Genomic DNA, 19,407 nt, shown 5'->3' on the forward strand with positions numbered 1-19,407 from the left:
GGAGAAGTATTTCAGGGTGGAAGCACTCTAGCCACCACCCCTCCTTGTCTGTTAGCAAAACAGGCACTAGAGAGGGGCATGAGTCGTGCTGCTAATTTCTGACCCTGTGCAAACAAGGATTGAAATAGTTCCGCTGTACTTCTACAATATGCCACAGGGCCGAGTCTCTCAGGTATCACAGACGGGGAAGTTGCCCGGGGCAGAGCATTGCGTTGTGTAGTCCAGACACTAGCAATGGCCCATGCACTGCTCTTCGCTGGTAGTGCCCATCTTTCTAAGCCATCTGTGCACAGAAAGAATCAGTCTGCTGTAGGCAGGAATACTGAGGACCAAGCACAGCTGGGGAGACTGTATACCCATGGCACAGACCTGGAGTCACCTTGTGAACCCAAAGCAGATGGGCCACAAAGCACAGGGATGGCTGCTTGCCGGTGTCTGTTCAGGCCCCTTGGAGCTGGAAGAGGGAACACTGAATCTTAAAAGTTCAGTTTTTGTAGCCATTCTAGGGACCAGCAGGAGACTGGAGTCTGGCCCAGGGGCACTTTAGTTTAAGAAAAAGCTTCTCAGCCTTGCCACCACCACTTACCTCTACAGGGGCTATGCCAGTTTTACAGCTCAGTGCCCACATTAACTCTACTGCAGCCCAGCTAGCACAGAAGGAATTTGGTTAGGAGGGTTCTTCCCAGGCTGGAAGGGCTCCAGGTAGCCTAGCTCCTTGGCCAGCTACTTCCCCTATTCCCATGGCTGGCTGGCTCTGGATCACTGGCTGTCAGGGTCCAGCAGTGGCAGGTGATTATGTTTGGCTCCCCAGGTGGTCTGATCCCGAGACAAGTCAGGGTCACTTATTCCATCAGACTCCATAAAAAGCAGACTAAGGTATTTATTGACATTTAAAATACTGTACAAAGTGTAGACCTGTCTCTTGCCAATGGCATCTCGCATGCTCACCGGATGCCCTGGTGAATGATGCTGCTCTTGGCACTGCCTGCCTTGTCCTTCTTCTTTACTGGATCCATCTCAAAGCAGCGCCAAAGCCGCAGTGTTTCATCAGCAGCTGCAGATGCCACTATTGAGCCATCTGGGCTCATGGTCAGGTTCAGGACTCTGGCTGTGTGACCTAGGGAAGGAGGCGCTGCACTATAAGGGCTCTGCTCACATCCCCCACCAATACCACCCACAGTCCTTTTCAGCCACACTTATGCCCAATCGCACTCCCAGTTCAGTCTGCTCTCCCCACATAAACAGACTCCATCCTGCCCAGCTGATGCTCAGGCTGACCTGGGCAGCTCTGCAAGGCTGAACACAGAGGAACTCAAAGGAGACCTGATCCCTCAGCCTTCCCTAGGGTGGAATCACTCCCAGCAGGACACACCTTGCTTCCATCGCCCCATCTCACTAGCATGCTGCTGCTGCTCTCATGAAGACTGGAGAGTGACTTTCCTTTCAGGATCTGTCTGGATGCAGCCAAGCCCTTTCCCACTGCCCTGAATCCCAGCCCTCTCAGCTGCTTCTGGGCTGCACAGCAAAGGATGCAGACCTACCTTTCAACTCTGTGACCTTGGCCATGGTAGGGTATTTCCACACCACCAGCTGATTATGTGCAAAGCCATGACCAGAAATGAACTCCTTGTAGTTTGTCGACCACAGGATGGAGCACACCTATAAGGAGGCAGCTTGTTACAATGCCAGGTAGCAGACCAACAGCAAGAGGTCACTGATCAGGTGCAGCCTCATTTAGGGACCAGCTCCTCATCTCCCAGAAGAGCCCAGAAGGAAGGGGCACATACACTGCAGTAGTACCCAACATCTACCCCCACTCAGAGACAAGAAACCTCCCCCCCTGAGGAGAGCATGGGGGATGCTGGAAGTATCCCAGGCTCTGACCCTCAGGTTCCATCCCTTGGCAGCACTTATGTTGCTCACTGGGCCAAAGCGCAGTCTTAGAGTCAGTGCTGAAGCTCACCTGGGAGTGGGCATCTACCGCGTTAAGGCAGGTGCCTGAACACACATTCCAGATCCTGATGTGTCTGTCACTTGTCCCACCACCTGTGGCCAGGACATTTGACTGCCACGGGCACCAGGCCACAGCCTACAAGAGAGGCACCAGTCATAAGACATGCAAGAACACCTTGGTCGCCATTGCCCTTATACATCAGGCCAAGCCACAGCAGCTCTGCCATCCATGCAGCAGCACAAGCAGCACTGGCTGGCCAAGATGCAGGCAGATTCTTCACATGTTCCAGGAGAAGTCCCTCTCCAACAGATGGAGACTGCCAGGGCACTGACAGAAGAAAGTGGAACCCAGCAGCTGTTGCATCACTCTGTGCACAACAAGTCTCGCACAAGCCACCCACTCACCTTGACAGCACCCTGGTGCTGAGTGAAGGTCTGCACAGGAGCAAAGTCACCACTGTCCCCTTGGGCACATGGCCAGACATTCACCAGGTTGTCATTGCCTCCACTGGCCAGGTAGCGGCCATCGGGTGACCACCTGAGCCCACACACCTCCTGTGTGTGGCCAGCAAGTGTGGCCACATGGTGCTCAGCAACCCGGACATCATGGTGATGGATATGACCGGTCCTCGCCCCACTGCAGAGGGAAGTTTGAGTCAAGGGCTGTATTATGCTTATGAGCTATACTCCATCTCAGCACTGCTCCCAGGGGCTCCCACTGCAGAGCTCCTGGTCAGGCATTTCAGCAAAGGCAGCTATTCAGTGTTGCTGTAATCTTGGTGTCACCTGCTACTGGGGACAGTGGAACACAGCAGCAGGGACTGCACTGCAGAGGACTCATACAGAGGTTATGGGGAATGGAAGACCCTCCCACTGCCCCTACATTCAGGGGCTTAAATCCAGCCCCTTCTAATCAGAGGCTACGACATATACAGGTCCCTCCCCCAAGCAAGGCCAGACACCAGGGAGGAGTTGCAGCAGCAGCTTGGGGCAGAAACAGGCTGTTCACCAGGCCTTCACTCATTTTCTGTTGGCATCTGGGGATCTGTGCCCTGGTTATGCTGAAGTGGGTCCATGCAGAACTGCACTGCTGACTTTGTGAACAGATCACTGAGCACAGGCAGTGTCAATGTGGCCCCCCCCCCCGCCCATCTGTTCATCTAGAGTAGGGGGCTCAGCAAAGTGTTTTGCCATGCCTTGGTCGTATCCTTACCTAGAGAGAATGTAGCTGTTCCAGCTCAGTGACCCTACACGGGAAGAATGGCTGGTCATATTTCGGAGCCGTTTCTGTTGCTGTATGTCCCACAGCTGCAGAGAGACATGAAGAGCAGTCATTTCTCTAATTGTGCAAGGAGATGAGACTAGAGCCCTTGTCACATTGGTGCATTCCTATGCTGTCAAATCATGGGTCCCTTTGTATGTAGGCTATGGCATTGAAACCTCAGTGCACCTATGTCAGAGCCATCCAAAGAATTTTATACCTGTTGCCCATGAGACAGTTGGAAACTTTAGATGTATAATGGGGGCCTTCCCAATTAGTTACCAAGTGCTAACAACTCAGGGCCATCTTCACAGAACCCACTAGAAGGCATTGCCCAGGAAGTTTGAACTTGGGACAATGGGCACATGAAGTAGGGCATACTACACTCTCTGCACAGGAATTAGCTTCAATCCACTAGCCCAGGAGAGGGAGTTTACTGCCTTTAGAAGGATCTAGAAGTAGTGTAGGAGATGCCTGTGTTTAGAGTGAAGGTTGCAAACTGCCTGCAATGCAGATACATTTCTCCCCCCTTTCCCCTCCCCCAGCTCTGGCAGGCAGCAGCTCTGATGCATTAGCCTCCCCCCCTTACATTCAGGAAGTTTGAGGGAGTCACTTGGCATCTGTGCTGAGCCACACCCACTCCACAAGCCAGAAGAGTTCTTCTGACCTAATAGTACAGTTTCCTTTGCTGCCCAGAGTGACTGAAGCGCACTGTCCTCTGGAAGCAGGAAGTCATGCTCAGAGCCTTACAGATCGCATGCAAGCCTAGTGTTCAGGGACCCAGCTGCACTCAGGATTTACAGACAGTGAAGCCATGAGAGACTGTCCACACAGCAGTTCCTTCATCAAGTCCATTAGTTTGTTATTGAACTACCATATCTTAGAAGACAGACCCACTCTTGATTTAAAAGATCCCAAGCTCCATCACAGACCCTCTTGGCCAGTCAGCGGGGATTGAAACGGAGCTCAAGTGCTACAAGAGTAAGCTGTTACAACTTGAGCTGAAGAGAGTCAAGGCTTGGAGCCCCTAGGCATAGTTGCTGCCCTGAGAAGCTCCTTCAGGCTGCTTAGCTGTGCTGCATTCACACCTGTACAACTGAGTACTTGTGCAGCCACTGCACTACTGATGGTCATAAACAGCCACACCAGGTCAGACCAGTGCTCCACCTAGCCCAGTATCCTGTCTGACAGTGGACAGTGCCAGGTGCTTCAGTGGGAGGGAAAGGAACATGGATCACGTAACAGATTGCCATATCATCCAGTCCCAGATTCTGGCAGTTAAGAGTTTTAGGGACACCCAGATCAGGGGGTTGCATCCCTGACCATCTTGGCTAATTGCCATTGATGGATCTATCATGAACTTCTTTTTTGAACCCAGTTATTTTTGGTCTCTACAACACTGCCTGACAACAAGTTCTACAGGTTGACTACATTTTGTGAAGTAGTATCCCTTTTTTTTTTTTAAGCCTGCTATCTATTAATTTCATTGGATGACCCCCGATTTGTGTATGTGAAGGGGGTAAATAACACTTCCTTATTCTATTTCTCCATACCACTCATGATTTTATAGACCTCTCTAGGGCTCTCAAGCAATTAAAAAAAATTGTGCTAACAATATAATTTATTTTTGGATTGTTTTCTACATTTTCAAATATATTGATTTCTATTACAACACAGAATACAAAAAAAGTGTTCAGTGCTCACTTTGTAATCAAAAATCTGTAAAAAATAGTATTTTTCAGCTCACCTAATACAAGTACTGTAGTGCAATCTGTTTATTGTGAAAGTTGAACTTACAAATATAGAATATTGTACAAAAAATAACTGCACTCAAAAATGAAACAATGTAAAAAACTTTAAAGCCTACAAGTTCAGTCCTACTTCTTGTATGCCCCTTCATGGTTCAACCACCATTCCAGAGGACTTGTGTCCATGATGACGATAGGTTCTGCACGATAACAATCCAAAGCAGAGCAGACTGACATGTTCATTTTCATCAGCGGAGTCAGATGGCACTAACAGAAGGTTGATTTTATTTTTGGGGGGTTGGGTTCTGTAGATTGTGCATCTGAATGTTGCTCTTTTAAGACTTCTGAAAAGATGTGCCACACCTTATCCCTCTCAGATTTTGGAAGGCACTTGAGATTCTTAAACCTTTAGTGAAGTGCTGTAGCTATTTTTAGAAATCTCACATTGATGGTACCTTCTTTGTATTGTGTCAAATCTGCTGTGAAAGTTTTCTTTAAACGAACATGTGCTGGGTCATCTGAGACTGCGATAACATGAAATATATGGCAGAATGTGGGTAAAACAGAGCAGGAAACATACAATTCTCCCTTAAAACATTCAGTCAAAGTTGTTTTTTGTTTTTTTTCTAAAAACGAGCATCAGCATGGAAGCATGTCCTCTGGAATGGTGGTCGAAGCATGAAGAGGCATTCGAATGTTTAGCATATCTGGAACCTTGCAATGCCAGCTACAACAATGCCATGTGAATGTCTGTTCTCACTTTCAGGTGACATTGTAAATAAGAAGCAGGCAGCATTGTCTCCTGTATATGTAAACAAATGTGTTTGTCTTAGTGACTGGCTGAAGAAGAAGTAGGACAGAGTGGACTTGTAGGCTCTAAAGGTTTATATTGTTTTGTTTGAGTGCAGTTATGTAACAGGAAAATATACAATTGTAAGTTACGCTTTCACGATAAAGAGATTGCATTATAGTACTTGTATGAGGTGAACTGAAAAATACTCTTGTTTATCATTTTTCAGTACAAGTACTGTAATATGAAGTGAGCACTGTACACTTTATTCTATGTTGTAATAGAAATCAATATATTTGAAAATTTAATAAACAATAGACTCCAATTGAAATTTAACAGTGTGATTAATTGCACGAGTTAACTGCAATTAACTGACGCCCTACTTCTATCATATCCCCCCCATAGTCATCTCTTTTCCAAGCTGAACAGTCCCAGTCTTTTTACTCTCCTCAGATGGAAGCTGTTCCACACCCTTAATCATTTTTGTTGCCCTTCTCTCTAGTTCTTCAAATTCTGATACACCTTTAAGATAGAGATACCTATTGTATGCAATATTCAAGGTATAAGCATACTGTGATTTATGTAGTGGCATATTTTCTGTCTTATTTATCTATCCTTTTTCCTAATGATTCCTAACACAGCTTTTTTGACTGCTGCTGCACATTGAGCAGATGTTTTCAGAGAACTATCCATGATGATGCCAAGATCTTTCATGAGTGGTAATAGCTAATTTAGATCCCATCATTCTGTATGCATAGTTGGGATTCTGTTTTCCAATGGGAATTACTTGCAGATTGCATTTATCAACATTGAATTTCCATTTTCTTGTCCAGTCACCCAGTTTTGAGAGATCTTTTGTAACTCTTCGCTGTCTGCTTTGGACTTAACTATCCTGAGTAATTTAGAATCATCTGCAAGCTTTGCCACCTCACTGTTTCTCTGTTTCCAGATCATTTATGAATATGTTGAAAAGCACAGGTCCCAATATAGATCTTTGGGGGACTCTGCTATGTACCTCTCAATTGAGAGAACTGATCATTTATCCCTACCCTTTGTTACGATCCAAGAGAAGATCTTCCTTCTTATCTCATGACTCCTTACTTTGCTTAAGACCCCTTGGAGAGTGACTTGTCAAAGGTTTCTGAAAGTCCAAGTACACTATTTCCACTGGATCACACTGATCCACATGTTTGACCCCACTCAAACAAATTAGTGGATTGGTGAGGCATGATTTCCCTTTGCAAAAGCCACATTGACTCTTCTCCAGCATATCATTTTCATCTATGTGCTGGATAATTCTGTTTTAGTTTTAACCAGTTTGCCTAGTACTGAAGTTAGGCCTACTGGCCTGTAATTGCCAGGCTCACCTCGAGACCTTAAAAAAAGAACAGCATTACATTAGCTATCTTCCAGTCATCTATTACAGAAACTGATTTAAGCGATGGTTATGTATCACAGTTAGTAGTTTTGCAATTTTGTATTTGAGTTCCTTCAGAATTCTTGGGTGAATAGCATCTGGTCCTGGTGACTTATTTGTTTAATTTATCAGTTTGTTCCAAAACTTCTATTGAACCTACAATCTGGAACGGTTCCTCAGATTTGTCACCTAAAACGAATGGCTCAGGTGTGAGAATCTCCCTCACATCCTCTGCAGCAAAGACTGATGCAAAGAATTCATTTAGCTTCTCTGCAATGGCCTCATCTTCCTTGAATGCTTTTAGCATCTCAATCATCCAGTAACCCCACTGATTGTTTCTGCTTCTGAAGCACTCAATTTTTGTTGTTAGTTTGTCTTTTGCTAGTTGCTCTTCAAATTCTTGTGGCCAGCCTAATTGGTACTTTTACACATGACTTGCCAGAGCTTGTTCCTTTCTGTTTTCCTCAGTAGGATTCAGCTTCCAATTTTAAAGGAAGTTTTTTGATCTTTGAACGCCTTTTACACTGTTTAGCCATGATGGTGGGTTTTGGTCCTTTTTTTTTTTAAATTTGGGGTATACATGTAGTGAGCCTCTATTAGGGCGTTTTTAAAGTTTCCATGCAGCTTGCAGGCATTTTGCTCTTGTCACTGTTCCTTTTAATTTGTTTAAGGAGCTTCATTTTTGTGCAGTTTTTTGCATTTTTAAATTCTGTTGTTGGGGGAAGGGAGGCTAGTATTTTGCCCTCTACAAGGATGTTAAGTTTATTACATTACAGTTGCTATTACCAAGTAGTTCAGCTATATTCACCTTTTGGACCAGATCCTGTGTGTACTACTTAGAACTAAATAAAGAATTGCCTCTCACCTTGTGGGTTCCAGGACTAGCTGCTCCAAGAAGCAGTCGTTAAAGGTATCAACAATGGTCCCCAGGCAGGAGCCTCTATTTAAAAGACTCTTCCCTGTACTGTGCAATTCCTCTCACCTGGACCTCAGCATTGCTGGTGCCAACAGCAAGGTAGTTTCCTTCTTTGATCCAGGACACTGATGAGATGTAGTCATCTGGCTGCTCCATCTGCAGCAGCTGGATGATCTCACCAGAGGAATAATTCCACAGATACACAGAGTTATCCAGAGCCACAGCCAGGAAGTTCTGGGAACTCCAGTCAATGAGGTTCAGATCTAAGATCAGAAGACACAGCACAGGTCACCCACTATGCCCACTGCTCATTACAATACCCCAGGGAAGTCTTGCCTGCAGCCTGGCTCAGCACCATGGCAAGACAAACCCCCTCTTCTCCCCCTCCCCCTTCGCCCCCAATGCTGATGGACCAGGAACTCCCACCGGCACCACTTATTTATTTCTATAGTGCCACAGGTGTATGGCACTCTGCAGGTAAGGGGATTGGCCTTGTGGCACACTGGAGTCCTAGCTAACAGGATCAGCTCACTGAAGCTTTTCGTTCCAGTGCTGTTGCATGAAGCTCTGAACTCCCTTTTCTATAAGGTTAGATAGAGACATTTAGCAAGCCACTCAGCGTCAGCGTGCCCTAAGAGTGCCATTGACACAGCAGTGTCCGAACTTAGAGAAGGCTCCATTGTTCCTCCAGGACCAAACTGAGCCAAGGAAGAGAGCTGCCCTGCCTTGGCTGAGAACAGGCACTTTGCTATTTTTACCCCACCCACCTTACTCCTAGCTGGAACTACTTTCTCACTAAAAGCAGCTGATTTGGGGGTAGGGGGGTTGATGACTGAAGCCAAACCTCCTCATTCCTATAGGGAATTTTTGGCATCCTCTGTGAGAGGAACCCAGTCTCCACGGCTCAATGAAGGAAACGGCAGCCATAAGAGCACACCCTTCCCCACCTATCTCTGGTCTTTTGAATGAGATGCAATAGAAAGTGGCAAAAGCCACCACAATCCCAACAGGCTATGAGGCACAGAACAAGCTGCCAGTGCGACTGCCCAATGGAATAATCAGAGGCCTGAGAGTAGAGACAACTTGTTCTGAAGTGGAAGTGCGGCCAGACAGGAGCATTCAGAGTCAGGGTAGTAAGGAGAGGACAGAGTTAGTGCCAGCGAGAGGAGTATCGAGGAAAGAGAGGCACTTTCAGATATCAGGAGATGGGGACCAGAGCCACCCACTCACAAAGGAAGGGTAGAAGTTAATTACAACTGAAAATGGCCAGTACTGAACCCTTTAAGCCTGACTTTTGAGTTCCTCTTCAAGAAGAGCAAAGGACTTGCCTTCTGCTCAACAGCATCCAAGTTTAAAACAAGCAAGCCAGCAGGTCTAGATGAGAGAGAGCCTGTGACACTAATGGATTTGCTGAACTCCTTCGGGAGTGCACAAGGTTCTGCAGTGTCAGAACCAAGTGAGAGGCACCATCCAAACGAGCAATCCCAGCAGTAAGTGCCTGGTCAGGCTCGTTTCAGTCCCTAGCAGAACAAGTCTTAGGACAGACTTCCAGAGGGGGATGGCCCTGCAAGTCATGAGAAGTCTGAGGTCAGAGAAAAAAAGAACCCGCTAGACAAAGTGAAGAACAGAGTGGGTGAAGGGAACAAGGGGTGAACAAGACCAGGATGCTATGGAGAGAGACTTTCAAAATCACACTTAGAATTAGCTACAATGGGACACTCATATGGACTGACAAATGGGCTGGAGGATAGCCAGCCAGTGGCACCAAGTGATAGCTTTGAGTTGGAGATGGTATCAAAGATACTACAAGAACTCTTAAGTCTGATCTTGTTTAACCTCTTCATGCAGGGTGAAGAGGAAGCAAGTAGCACCCTTGTGACATTTAAAGGGCATGGCATGGAGAGGGTAGCAAATACTAGGATGGACAGGAATACAGAAGGCCACCAAGGGCCCTGCACATAGTAGCAGAACCTGCTTACAGTAGTCGTTACGGATCTCTGGTGCATCCAGGATCCGGTCTGGCATGGAGGGAATGTATCTGCCATTCTTCCTGCTGGACCCAGGTGTTGTTTTCTGGCTGTAGAGCACTTTCAGGTTATTCTGGTAACCTGAAAACCAGAGAGACAGCAGTGGTTATTCACTAGATAGATTCTACAACCTCATTCTCACAGACTTGTGGCTCACCTAGGCATAGGGAGTCTTCCACTGAAGGCAAAGCCAAGACTTAAAAAGGGAGATGCACTTGCTTCAGGCCAGTGGAGCAAGCTGTGGTGCTAGTTATGACATCTGCCCACTAGGAGACTGAGCTGATGAGTCTCACTCCTTTTTTGCAGCCTGTCGAGGTGCCTTCAGATGGCAGTTAGTTTACCTGCTGAAACCAGATTCAAATTGGTGGGCTTGGGAAGTTTCACGTTTCCCCAATCCTCTGTTAATTAACAGTTTAATTGAAGCATGACTTAAATCAATCAAAGATAGTATGGGGTGGCTGGGGACTACTGAATATTCTACTGCAGCCTTTCCTTAAAGGAACTTAGGGTCAAAAGCAATTTTTTAGGGAAGATTTGTGCTTTGCAGTGCCAGTCACTGACCTGTGCTGCCGCTTCTCAGCTTAGACTTGAGGGGTGTGCAGTGGCCATGATGCCAGTAAGCCACTGACCACAAAGGAAAGCTATTAAGGAACTCATGGTGTTCCAGAGCTCAGTCTGATACACAGCTATTTGCACACATCCCAGTACTTGGAGTGGGAGAGTACACAGGACACCAGTTAGGGTTCTGTTATGGATCTCTCCTTTGAGAGAAAAGGAGCCCTTCTTCCCTTCCAGCACAGAAGGTGCATTCAGATCACCCCCAAACCCTGCATACCTTCTGGGGCATTTTGAGGCTTCCCACTAAGCCGGAGGATCTTTGCTTCTTCCACATCAAACCCATTCAGATTCAGTGCCCAAGCCTTCTGTTGCTCCTGTAGATAAGATATACAGATCCTCTTAGGCAAAGATGAGTCTTCCTACCACATTCAGAGGGAATACAGGCAAAACAGGAATGTAGCTCAACAGCTCTGGGCCCCATGGCCCCAGCTGTGCCATCAGTTTAAGGTAGTTCCCTCTGCTCCAGATGGTATGCTGCTTTGCTTGGAGAACCAGCCGCACGCAAGCCAGTTCTCCAGGCTGCCCCTAGTTCACTTGAACAGCTGTGTCCTGTTTGGCCAGTTTTGGAGTGTACCAACTGCCTCCAGATTGGGAATGGGATGCAAAAAAGGGCCAGTGTGGAAATATGGCCACAAAGGACTGGCTTTGTACAGCTGCTTCGTGACTTGTCTATATGAAGAAGTCATTCCAGAATAATATAGGCTGTGAATTTAAAGTGCCATAGCTATTGCTAAATTGCTTATTCCACACAAGTTCTGTGGAATTTCCTTATGCAGCCAAGTCCTCAAGCTTTGAGCCTGGAACAGCCAGCTCTGTGTGCGCAAGTCTCATTAATTCTGAAGCACTTAGAGGAGAGGAAAGTGATCAGGAACAGTCAGCATGGATTCACCAAGGGCAAGTCATGCCTGCCTAACCTAATTGCCTTCTATGAGGAGATAACTGGCTCTGTGGAGGAGGGGAAAGCAGTGGGTGTGTTATTCCTTGACTTTAGCAAAGCTTTTGATACGGTCTCCCACAGTATTCTTGCCAGTGCATTAAAGAGGTATGGACTGGATGAACGGACTATAAGGTGAATAGAAAGCTGGCTAGATCATTGGGCTCAACGGGCAGTGATCAACAGCTCCATGTCTAGTTGGCAGCTGGTATCAAGCAGAGTGCCCCAAGGGTTGGTTTTGTTCAATATCTTCATTAATGATCTGGAGGATGGCATAGATTGCACCCTCAGCAAGCTTGCAGAGGACACTAAACTGGGAGGAGTGGTAGATACACTGGAAGGTAGGGACAGGATACAGAGGGACCTAGACAAATTAGAGGATTGGGCCAAAAGAAATCTGATCCTGCACTTAGGACAGAAGTGGACTAGGGACTGAATGGCTAGGAAGCAGTTCTGCAGAAAAGGACCTAGGAGTTACAGTGGATGAGGAGCTGGATATGAGTCAACAGTGTGCCCTTGTTGCCAAGAAGGCTAACGATATTTTGGGCTATATAAATAGGAGCATTGCTAGCAAATCGAGGGATATGATCATTCTCCTCTGGTGAGGCCTCATCTGGAATAATGTGTCCAGTTTTGGACCCCACACTACAAGAAGGATGTGGAAAAACTGGAAAGTCCAGCAGAGGGCAACAAAAATGATTAGGGGCTGGAGCACATGACTTATGAGGTGATGCTGAGGGAACTGGGATTGTTTAGTTTGCAGAAGAGAAGAATGAGGGGGAATTTGATAATGGCTTTCAACTACCTGAAAGGGGGTTTCAAAGAGGATGGATCTAGACTGTTCTTAGTGGTACCAGATGACAAAACAAGGAGTAATGGTCTCAAGTTGCAGGGGGGAGGTTTAGGTTGGATATTAGGAAAAGTTTTTTCACTAGGAGGGTGGTGAAGCAGTGGAATGGGTTCCCTAGGGAGGTGGTGGAATCCCCTTCCATAGAGGTTTTTAAGGTCCAGCTTGACAAAGCCCTGGCTGGGATGATTTAGTTGAGGATTGGTCCTTCTTTGAGCAGGGGGTTGGACTAGATGACTTTCTGATGTCCCTTCCAACCCTGATATTCTATGATTAGCCTTCCACAAGTTTGCATTCAGACCTGCCAGACGCAGTGCAGGCCAGCCAAGGGTCCCAAGGCATTATATGATGAAACAAATCACACACTGCCTTCACTCTTTGTATCTAGGGGCCATAACCCAAGTCTCCTGCAATAACTTTGTACAGCTCTACCCATTCCAGCCACCACTTTTCATGCCTCACTCCAGAAAGATGACTGCTGCAGATGTGAGCATCACACTAATTGCTCATGAAGCAGTGTGAATACTCTGAAGTTTGCTTCTCAGAAGATTAAGAGGGACTGGCTGTTAGGAGAATGCGTCGCTCACCTTCTTGGTAGGTGTATCCTCAGAAGAATCATTCTCTTTGGTCAAGAGGAAGCTAGCAACCTCCATCTGCATGGCACTGCGGTTGGGAATATAGCGATCTCCACCTGCTTTGGTCGGTGTGCTCTGGATTTTGGATCCTGATTTACCTGTGTTGTATACAGAAGAGAGCCATCCCATCTGCATTTAGTTGAAGCAAACTGCCCAGCAAGGCCCCAGATAGACAGTGTTTGCCTCAAAACCCTCAGGCACTGCTGGCTGCACACCATGTTTTCTAGCATTGGTGTTTTGCCAGCCTGGAGGCTCTAGTGCAGCCACACTCGATTGGATGGGAAGAGGCTGATGCAGTAGATAACCAGCTGCCTCCAATCCAATGATCATGTGCTGCTGGTCTTCTCTGAACCTCAGCACATCTTAGGGTACGTCTACACTACAGCATAATTTCGAATTAACTAAAACCGGTTTTATAATACTGATATTATAAAGTCGATTTTATGCGTCCACACTAGGGCACATTAATTCGGCGGTGTGCGTCCATGGTCCTAGGCTAGCGTCGATTTCTGGAGCGGTGCACTGTGGGTAGCTACTGTAAAAGAATGAGGCCAATAATGTCGATTTGCATCCACACTAACCCTAAATCGATATAGTAATATTGATTTTAGCGTTACTCCTCTCGTTGGGGAGGAGTATAGAAATCGATTTTAAGAGCCCTTAAAATCGATTTAAAGTGCATTGTAGTGTGGACGGGTACAGCGTTAAATCGATTTAACGCTGTTTAAATCGATTTAACTGCATAGTGTGGACCAGGCCTTAGAAGGGCCTGGGTCCCAGCTTAATTTCATTAAGAGACACTCTGAACTCCAAAACAATGGCTTCAGCAGCAGGCGGCATTGCTCATAGCTCCAGGAAGAACCTCAACTTGTTTCAAAGGCTTGTCATTCAACCTATATATACCTCAGTCTTCTCCAGGTGCAGCCAAACAGAGATTCCTCTAGAGGGACTGAGGACAGACTGGTGGCACTTCCATATAGAAGGTCACCAGTATCCACTGTGCAGAGCTCAGCAAACCAGATCCCAGTCACTGTGACTGTAGCCACTTACAGACCCCAGAGTCAGGACTCCTTACGTGGGAATTCAAAATGTTTGATCAGACAAGATCCATCTACTTCAGTATCCTCTCGAACAGGGCCAGTACCAGATGCAGCAGAGAAAGGTGTAACAACTCCCAAGTAGCAGATGTGCCCCATATAAGTCTCCTGCTGATCTAAGAGATTAGCTTAACCTGTGACATGCAAAGTTTAAAATACCCTTTCTAGAATTTGTCAATTGTTAACCCTGAATATTCTTGATATCCATATAAATGTCCATTCCCTTTCTGAATTGTGTCAAGTCCTTAGCCTCTATGATTTGCTGTGGCAGTAAATTCCACAGTCTAATGTTCTATGAAAAAAATTAATTGTACTGGTGAGTCTCCCCATCTTTCAATTTAATTAAACATCCCCCCTGTTCTGTGTTATGAGACACAGAACTAGAGTTCTTGATCTTCCCTTTCCAGGAAGAGGTTTTTTTACTCCTCATGCATGCATACTGATTATATTCTCCATCCCATTCATATTCTTAAGGTAACAAACCCAGTCTTCCCAAACTGTCTTCACAGAAGAGCTTTCACAGACCATTGACCATTCTCATTGGTTTTCTGAGCCCTCTTTAGTTCTGCACTAATAAAGAGACATGGTGTCCAGTGCAGTACACAGATGAGGCTAAACCAATGATTTAGGTAAAGGCATTAGAAATGAGGTCCACAGACTGTGGGGCACACAGGAACATTCTCTGATCCTGGCCCCCTTACCCTTGTATACCCCCTCCTCCACTGGAGCTGCAGCCCCACTTCCAGCTCCGGATGTGGAGGGGCATGGATTGGGCGGGGGGAAGAAGGGCGCACACACGAGGTAAACAGTTTGGGGACCAATGCATTAGAATATTTCTCCATTATTCACCATACCATTCCTAATACAACCAAGCAATTTTTTTTTAACCACAGCTGCATACTTAGAGGTCTCCTCTGAGCTGCCTTAGTGATGCCAAGCTCATTTTCATGGGTTGACAATTAATTTAGAGCCCATAAGGTATATGAGGAGTTTAAGTTTCTCCCTTCAATGTGCAACACAAGATTCCATTTGCCGTCATGCTGCCCATTCACCCAACATCTTCAGGTCTCACTGAAGTTTTTCCACAGTTCTCTCCAGTCCAGACTATCCTCAGTAGCTGTGTCATCTGCACATTGTCCTACCCTCACTGCTCATCCCACTTTCCAGATCAGCAGTAAACAGGTCAAACCACACAGAACCTAGTTCTACTAGCCTTCTCCCATAAGGAGAACTGACTAACCCTATTCTGTTTCCTCTTTGCCAGTTTTCGATCCCTGACAGTACTCTGTCAGCCTTCTGTGCCCTGGCAAAGGAGTCACACCAGCTTGATTGCTGGTGCACTGCTTCTACACAACCAGCTGGCTAATTCAGGGCCCCAAGTCTGTTCACCCACCTCCACACACCCAGGGGTACCAGTCCCAGCTCTGACTCACCAGGGGTCTTTGAGGGGGTTTTGCTGGTGCTGTGGGGCCGGTTGGCTGGTTTCATGGGGGAGAGGCCAGTGCTGCTGGTGTTGGCAGGACTGGGCCCGGGGCCAGCAACAGAGGCACTGCTCTCCTTGGCCTTGCGTTGCCATCGCGCCAGGGGGGCATTGGGGATCGGAGTGTCCAGCTTCAGCAGACCGTGCAAGTCGCTCTCAAATACAAACTGCGCCATGGCAGGGGGAGAGGTGTCTGGGGGAAAGAGACCGACAGTCAAGAGACCAGGCCCTACCTTCCTGCCAGACACCCCCACCACATCCACCCCCCGGGACCCCGCCCCAGCCCACACCACAACACATACTCCAGGCTCCCCTCCAGCCCAAGGCTGCCCAGAGGATTCAGGGGGCCTGGGGCAAAGCAGGGGAGCTGCAGTGCTTGTACTCACCCGGCGGCGGTCTGGGTCTTCGGCAAAACTGAAGGGCCCCCTGCCTCCGAAATGCCGCCGAAGACCCAGACCAACGCCGGGCCAGGGGCGAATTGCTCCCCCGGGCAGCCTTTACACAGCCCCAGCTCACATACACACACACACCCCAGGCTCCCCTCCAGTCCCCCACCCAGGCTCTCCTCAGCCCACACTGCTACCCAGTGCCCCTCCTGCTGGACACCCCGGGTCCCCCTCTCACCACTACCCAGTGCCCCTCCTGCCAGTCACCTCCCGCCCCACACCCCGGCTCCCCCCCCTCCACCGCTACCCAGTGCCCCTCCTGCCAGTCACCGCCCACCCCACACCCCGGCTCCCCCCCCTCCACCGCTACCCAGTGCCCCTCCTGCCAGTCACCGCCCGCCCCACACCCCGGCTCCCCCCCCTCCACCGCTACCCAGTGCCCCTCCTGCCAGTCACCGCCCGGCCCACACCCCGGCTCCCCCCCCGCCGCTACCCAGTGCCCCTCCTGCCAGTCACCGCCCGCCCCACACCCCGGCTACCCCCGCCCACCGCTACCCAGTGCCCCTCCGGCCAGTCACCTCCCGCCCCACACCCCGGCTCCCCCCCCCCGCCGCTAGCCAGTGCCCCTCCTGCCAGTCACCGCCCGCCCCACACCCCGGCTCCCCCCCCGCCGCTACCCAGTGCCCCTCCTGCCAGTCACCTCCCGCCCCACACCCCGGCTCCCCCCCCCCCGCCGCTAGCCAGTGCCCCTCCTGCTGGACACCCCGGGTCCCCCTCTCGCCACTACCCAGTGCCCCTCCTGCCAGTCACCTCCCGCCCCACACCCCGGCTCCCCCCGCCCACCGCTACCCAGTGCCCCTCCGGCCAGTCACCTCCCGCCCCACACCCCGGCTCCCCCCCCCCCCGCCGCTAGCCAGTGCCCCTCCTGCCAGTCACCGCCCGCCTCACACCCCGGCTCCCCCCCCCCACCGCTACCCAGTGCCCCTCCTGCCAGTCACCGCCCGCCCCACACCCCGGCTCCCCCCGCCCACCGCTACCCAGTGCCCCTCCTGCCAGTCACCTCCCGCCCCACACCCCGGCTCCCCCCGCCCACCGCTACCCAGTGCCCCTCCTGCCAGTCACCTCCCGCCCCACACCCCGGCTCCCCCCCCCCGCCGCTAGCCAGTGCCCCTCCTGCCAGTCACCTCCCGCCCCACACCCCGGCTCCCCCCCCTCCACCGCTACCCAGTGCCCCTCCTGCCAGTCACCGCCCGCCCCACACCCCGGCTTCCCCCACCCCGCCGCTACCCAGTGCCCCTCCTGCCAGTCACCTCCCGCCCCACACCCCGGCTCCCCCCCCGCCGCTACCCAGTGCCCCTCCTGCCAGTCACCTCCCGCCCCACACCCCGGCTCCCCCCCCGCCGCTACCCAGTGCCCCTCCTGCCAGTCACCTCCCGCCCCACACCCCGGCTCCCCCCGCCCACCGCTACCCAGTGCCCCTCCGGCCAGTCACCTCCCGCCCCACACCCCGGCTCCCCCCCCGCCGCTAGCCAGTGCCCCTCCTGCCAGTCACCTCCCGCCCCACACCCCGGCTCCCCCCCCGCCGCTAGCCAGTGCCCCTCCTGCCAGTCACCGCCCGCCCCACACCCCGGCTCCCCCCGCCCACCGCTACCCAGTGCCCCTCCTGCCAGTCACCGCCCGCCCCACACCCCGGCTCCCCCCCCGCCGCTACCCAGTGCCCCTCCTGCCAGTCACCGCCCGCCCCACACCCCGGCTCCCCCCCCGCCGCTAGCCAGTGCCCCTCCGGCCAGTCACCGCCCGCCCCACACCCCGGCTCCCCCCCCGCCGCTAGCCAGTGCCCCTCCGGCCAGTCACCGCCCGCCCCACACCCCGGCTCCCCCCACCCCGCCGCTAGCCAGTGCCCCTCCTGCCAGTCACCGCCCGCCCCACACCCCGGCTCCCCCCGCCCACCGCTACCCAGTGCCCCTCCTGCCAGTCACCTCCCGCCCCACACCCCGGCTCCCCCCGCCCACCGCTACCCAGTGCCCCTCCTGCCAGTCACCTCCCGCCCCACACCCCGGCTCCCCCCGCCCGCCGCTAGCCAGTGCCCCTCCTGCCAGTCACCTCCCGCCCCACACCCCGGCTCCCCCCCCTCCACCGCTACCCAGTGCCCCTCCTGCCAGTCACCGCCCGCCCCACACCCCGGCTTCCCCCACCCCGCCGCTACCCAGTGCCCCTCCTGCCAGTCACCTCCCGCCCCACACCCCGGCTCCCCCCCCGCCGCTACCCAGTGCCCCTCCTGCCAGTCACCGCCCGCCCCACACCCCGGCTCCCCCCCCGCCGCTACCCAGTGCCCCTCCTGCCAGTCACCGCCCGCCCCACACCCCGGCTGCCCCTCCTGCCAGTCACCTCCCGCCCCACACCCCGGCTCCCCCCCCGCCGCTAGCCAGTGCCCCTCCTGCCAGTCACCGCCCGCCCCACACCCCGGCTCCCCCCCCGCCGCTAGCCAGTGCCCCTCCGGCCAGTCACCGCCCGCCCCACACCCCGGCTCCCCCCACCCCGCCGCTACCCAGTGCCCCTCCTGCCAGTCACCGCCCGCCCCACACCCCGGCTCCCCCCCCAGTGCCCCTCCGGCCAGTCACCTCCCGCCCCGGGCTCCCCCTCCTGCCGGACACCGACCGGCGGGGAGGGGAACTAACCGCGGAGACCGGGCGCGGGGGCAGGTCACGGGCGGGGGCCCGGCACACCTCGCTCTCGCTCCCTCAGTCAACCTCCGCTCTCCAAGCGCCGCCCCCTCGCGGCGCTTAAACCTGGCGCCCCAAGCCCCCATTGGCCACTTCAAACCCAACAGCCGTCGGCACCATGACGACCGGACCCTCTGTCCCTATTGGCCCGCATGGACTCGGGGGCGGGGCTTAGCGTCCGTCTCGTGAGACTAGGGGCCTTGACCCTTGACCCGAGCCAGGGTCAGGTGACCTCTGACCTGGTCTGCTGATTGGCCGGAAGCGCCTACCTGGCGGTGGGTGTTGGCCGCCTGGCCCCAGGGTTGGGTAAGGGAGCCGGGGGGGCTGAAGCCCGGCCCCAGCCGGCGATATTAACCCGCCCCGCCCCGTCCCAGCCTCAGCCCGCCCGCGGGGCGGGTCACGGGGCAGCTGCTGCGGGGGGATAGGACGGGGGGGGCGAGGGCTACTTCCCCGGCCCCGCCCCCAAACGCCGAGCCGCCCGCCTGCGGCCGGCCACGGGAGGGGGCGCGTTCTCCGGGGCGTGACCCCACGTGTGCGCGCCGCAGCTTCCGGCCGCCCGGGTGCAGCTCAGATCC

General features: G+C 52.0%; 1 protein-coding gene across 3 annotated transcripts; it reads right to left on the reverse strand.

Annotated features, from left to right (window-relative positions):
- Positions 1–863: 863 nt before the first annotated feature.
- CDC20 (cell division cycle 20) lies at positions 864–19,092 on the reverse strand. 3 transcript variants are annotated; one of them, XM_050961168.1, is made up of 11 exons: positions 19,072–19,092; positions 15,677–15,916; positions 13,099–13,244; positions 10,948–11,044; positions 10,065–10,193; positions 8,152–8,348; positions 3,167–3,261; positions 2,359–2,590; positions 1,964–2,089; positions 1,542–1,659; positions 864–1,117 (listed from the first exon to the last, which is right to left on the reverse strand). In XM_050961168.1, the coding sequence occupies exons 2-11, from the start codon at positions 15,897–15,899 to the stop codon at positions 945–947; spliced, it is 1,536 nt and encodes a 511-aa protein (XP_050817125.1). In that variant the 5' UTR covers positions 15,900–15,916; positions 19,072–19,092; the 3' UTR covers positions 864–944. The 3 variants fall into 3 exon arrangements, with proteins under 3 accessions (XP_050817125.1, XP_050817124.1, XP_050817126.1); XM_050961167.1 differs by lacking the exon at positions 19,072–19,092 and adding an exon at positions 18,788–19,002; XM_050961169.1 differs by lacking the exon at positions 19,072–19,092 and having other exon boundaries at positions 13,099–13,275; positions 15,677–15,761.
- Between the last annotated feature and the right edge of the window lie 315 nt (positions 19,093–19,407).

Source organism: Gopherus flavomarginatus, chromosome 7 (assembly GCF_025201925.1).
Source record: "Gopherus flavomarginatus isolate rGopFla2 chromosome 7, rGopFla2.mat.asm, whole genome shotgun sequence".
NCBI lineage: Eukaryota > Metazoa > Chordata > Testudines > Testudinidae > Gopherus > Gopherus flavomarginatus.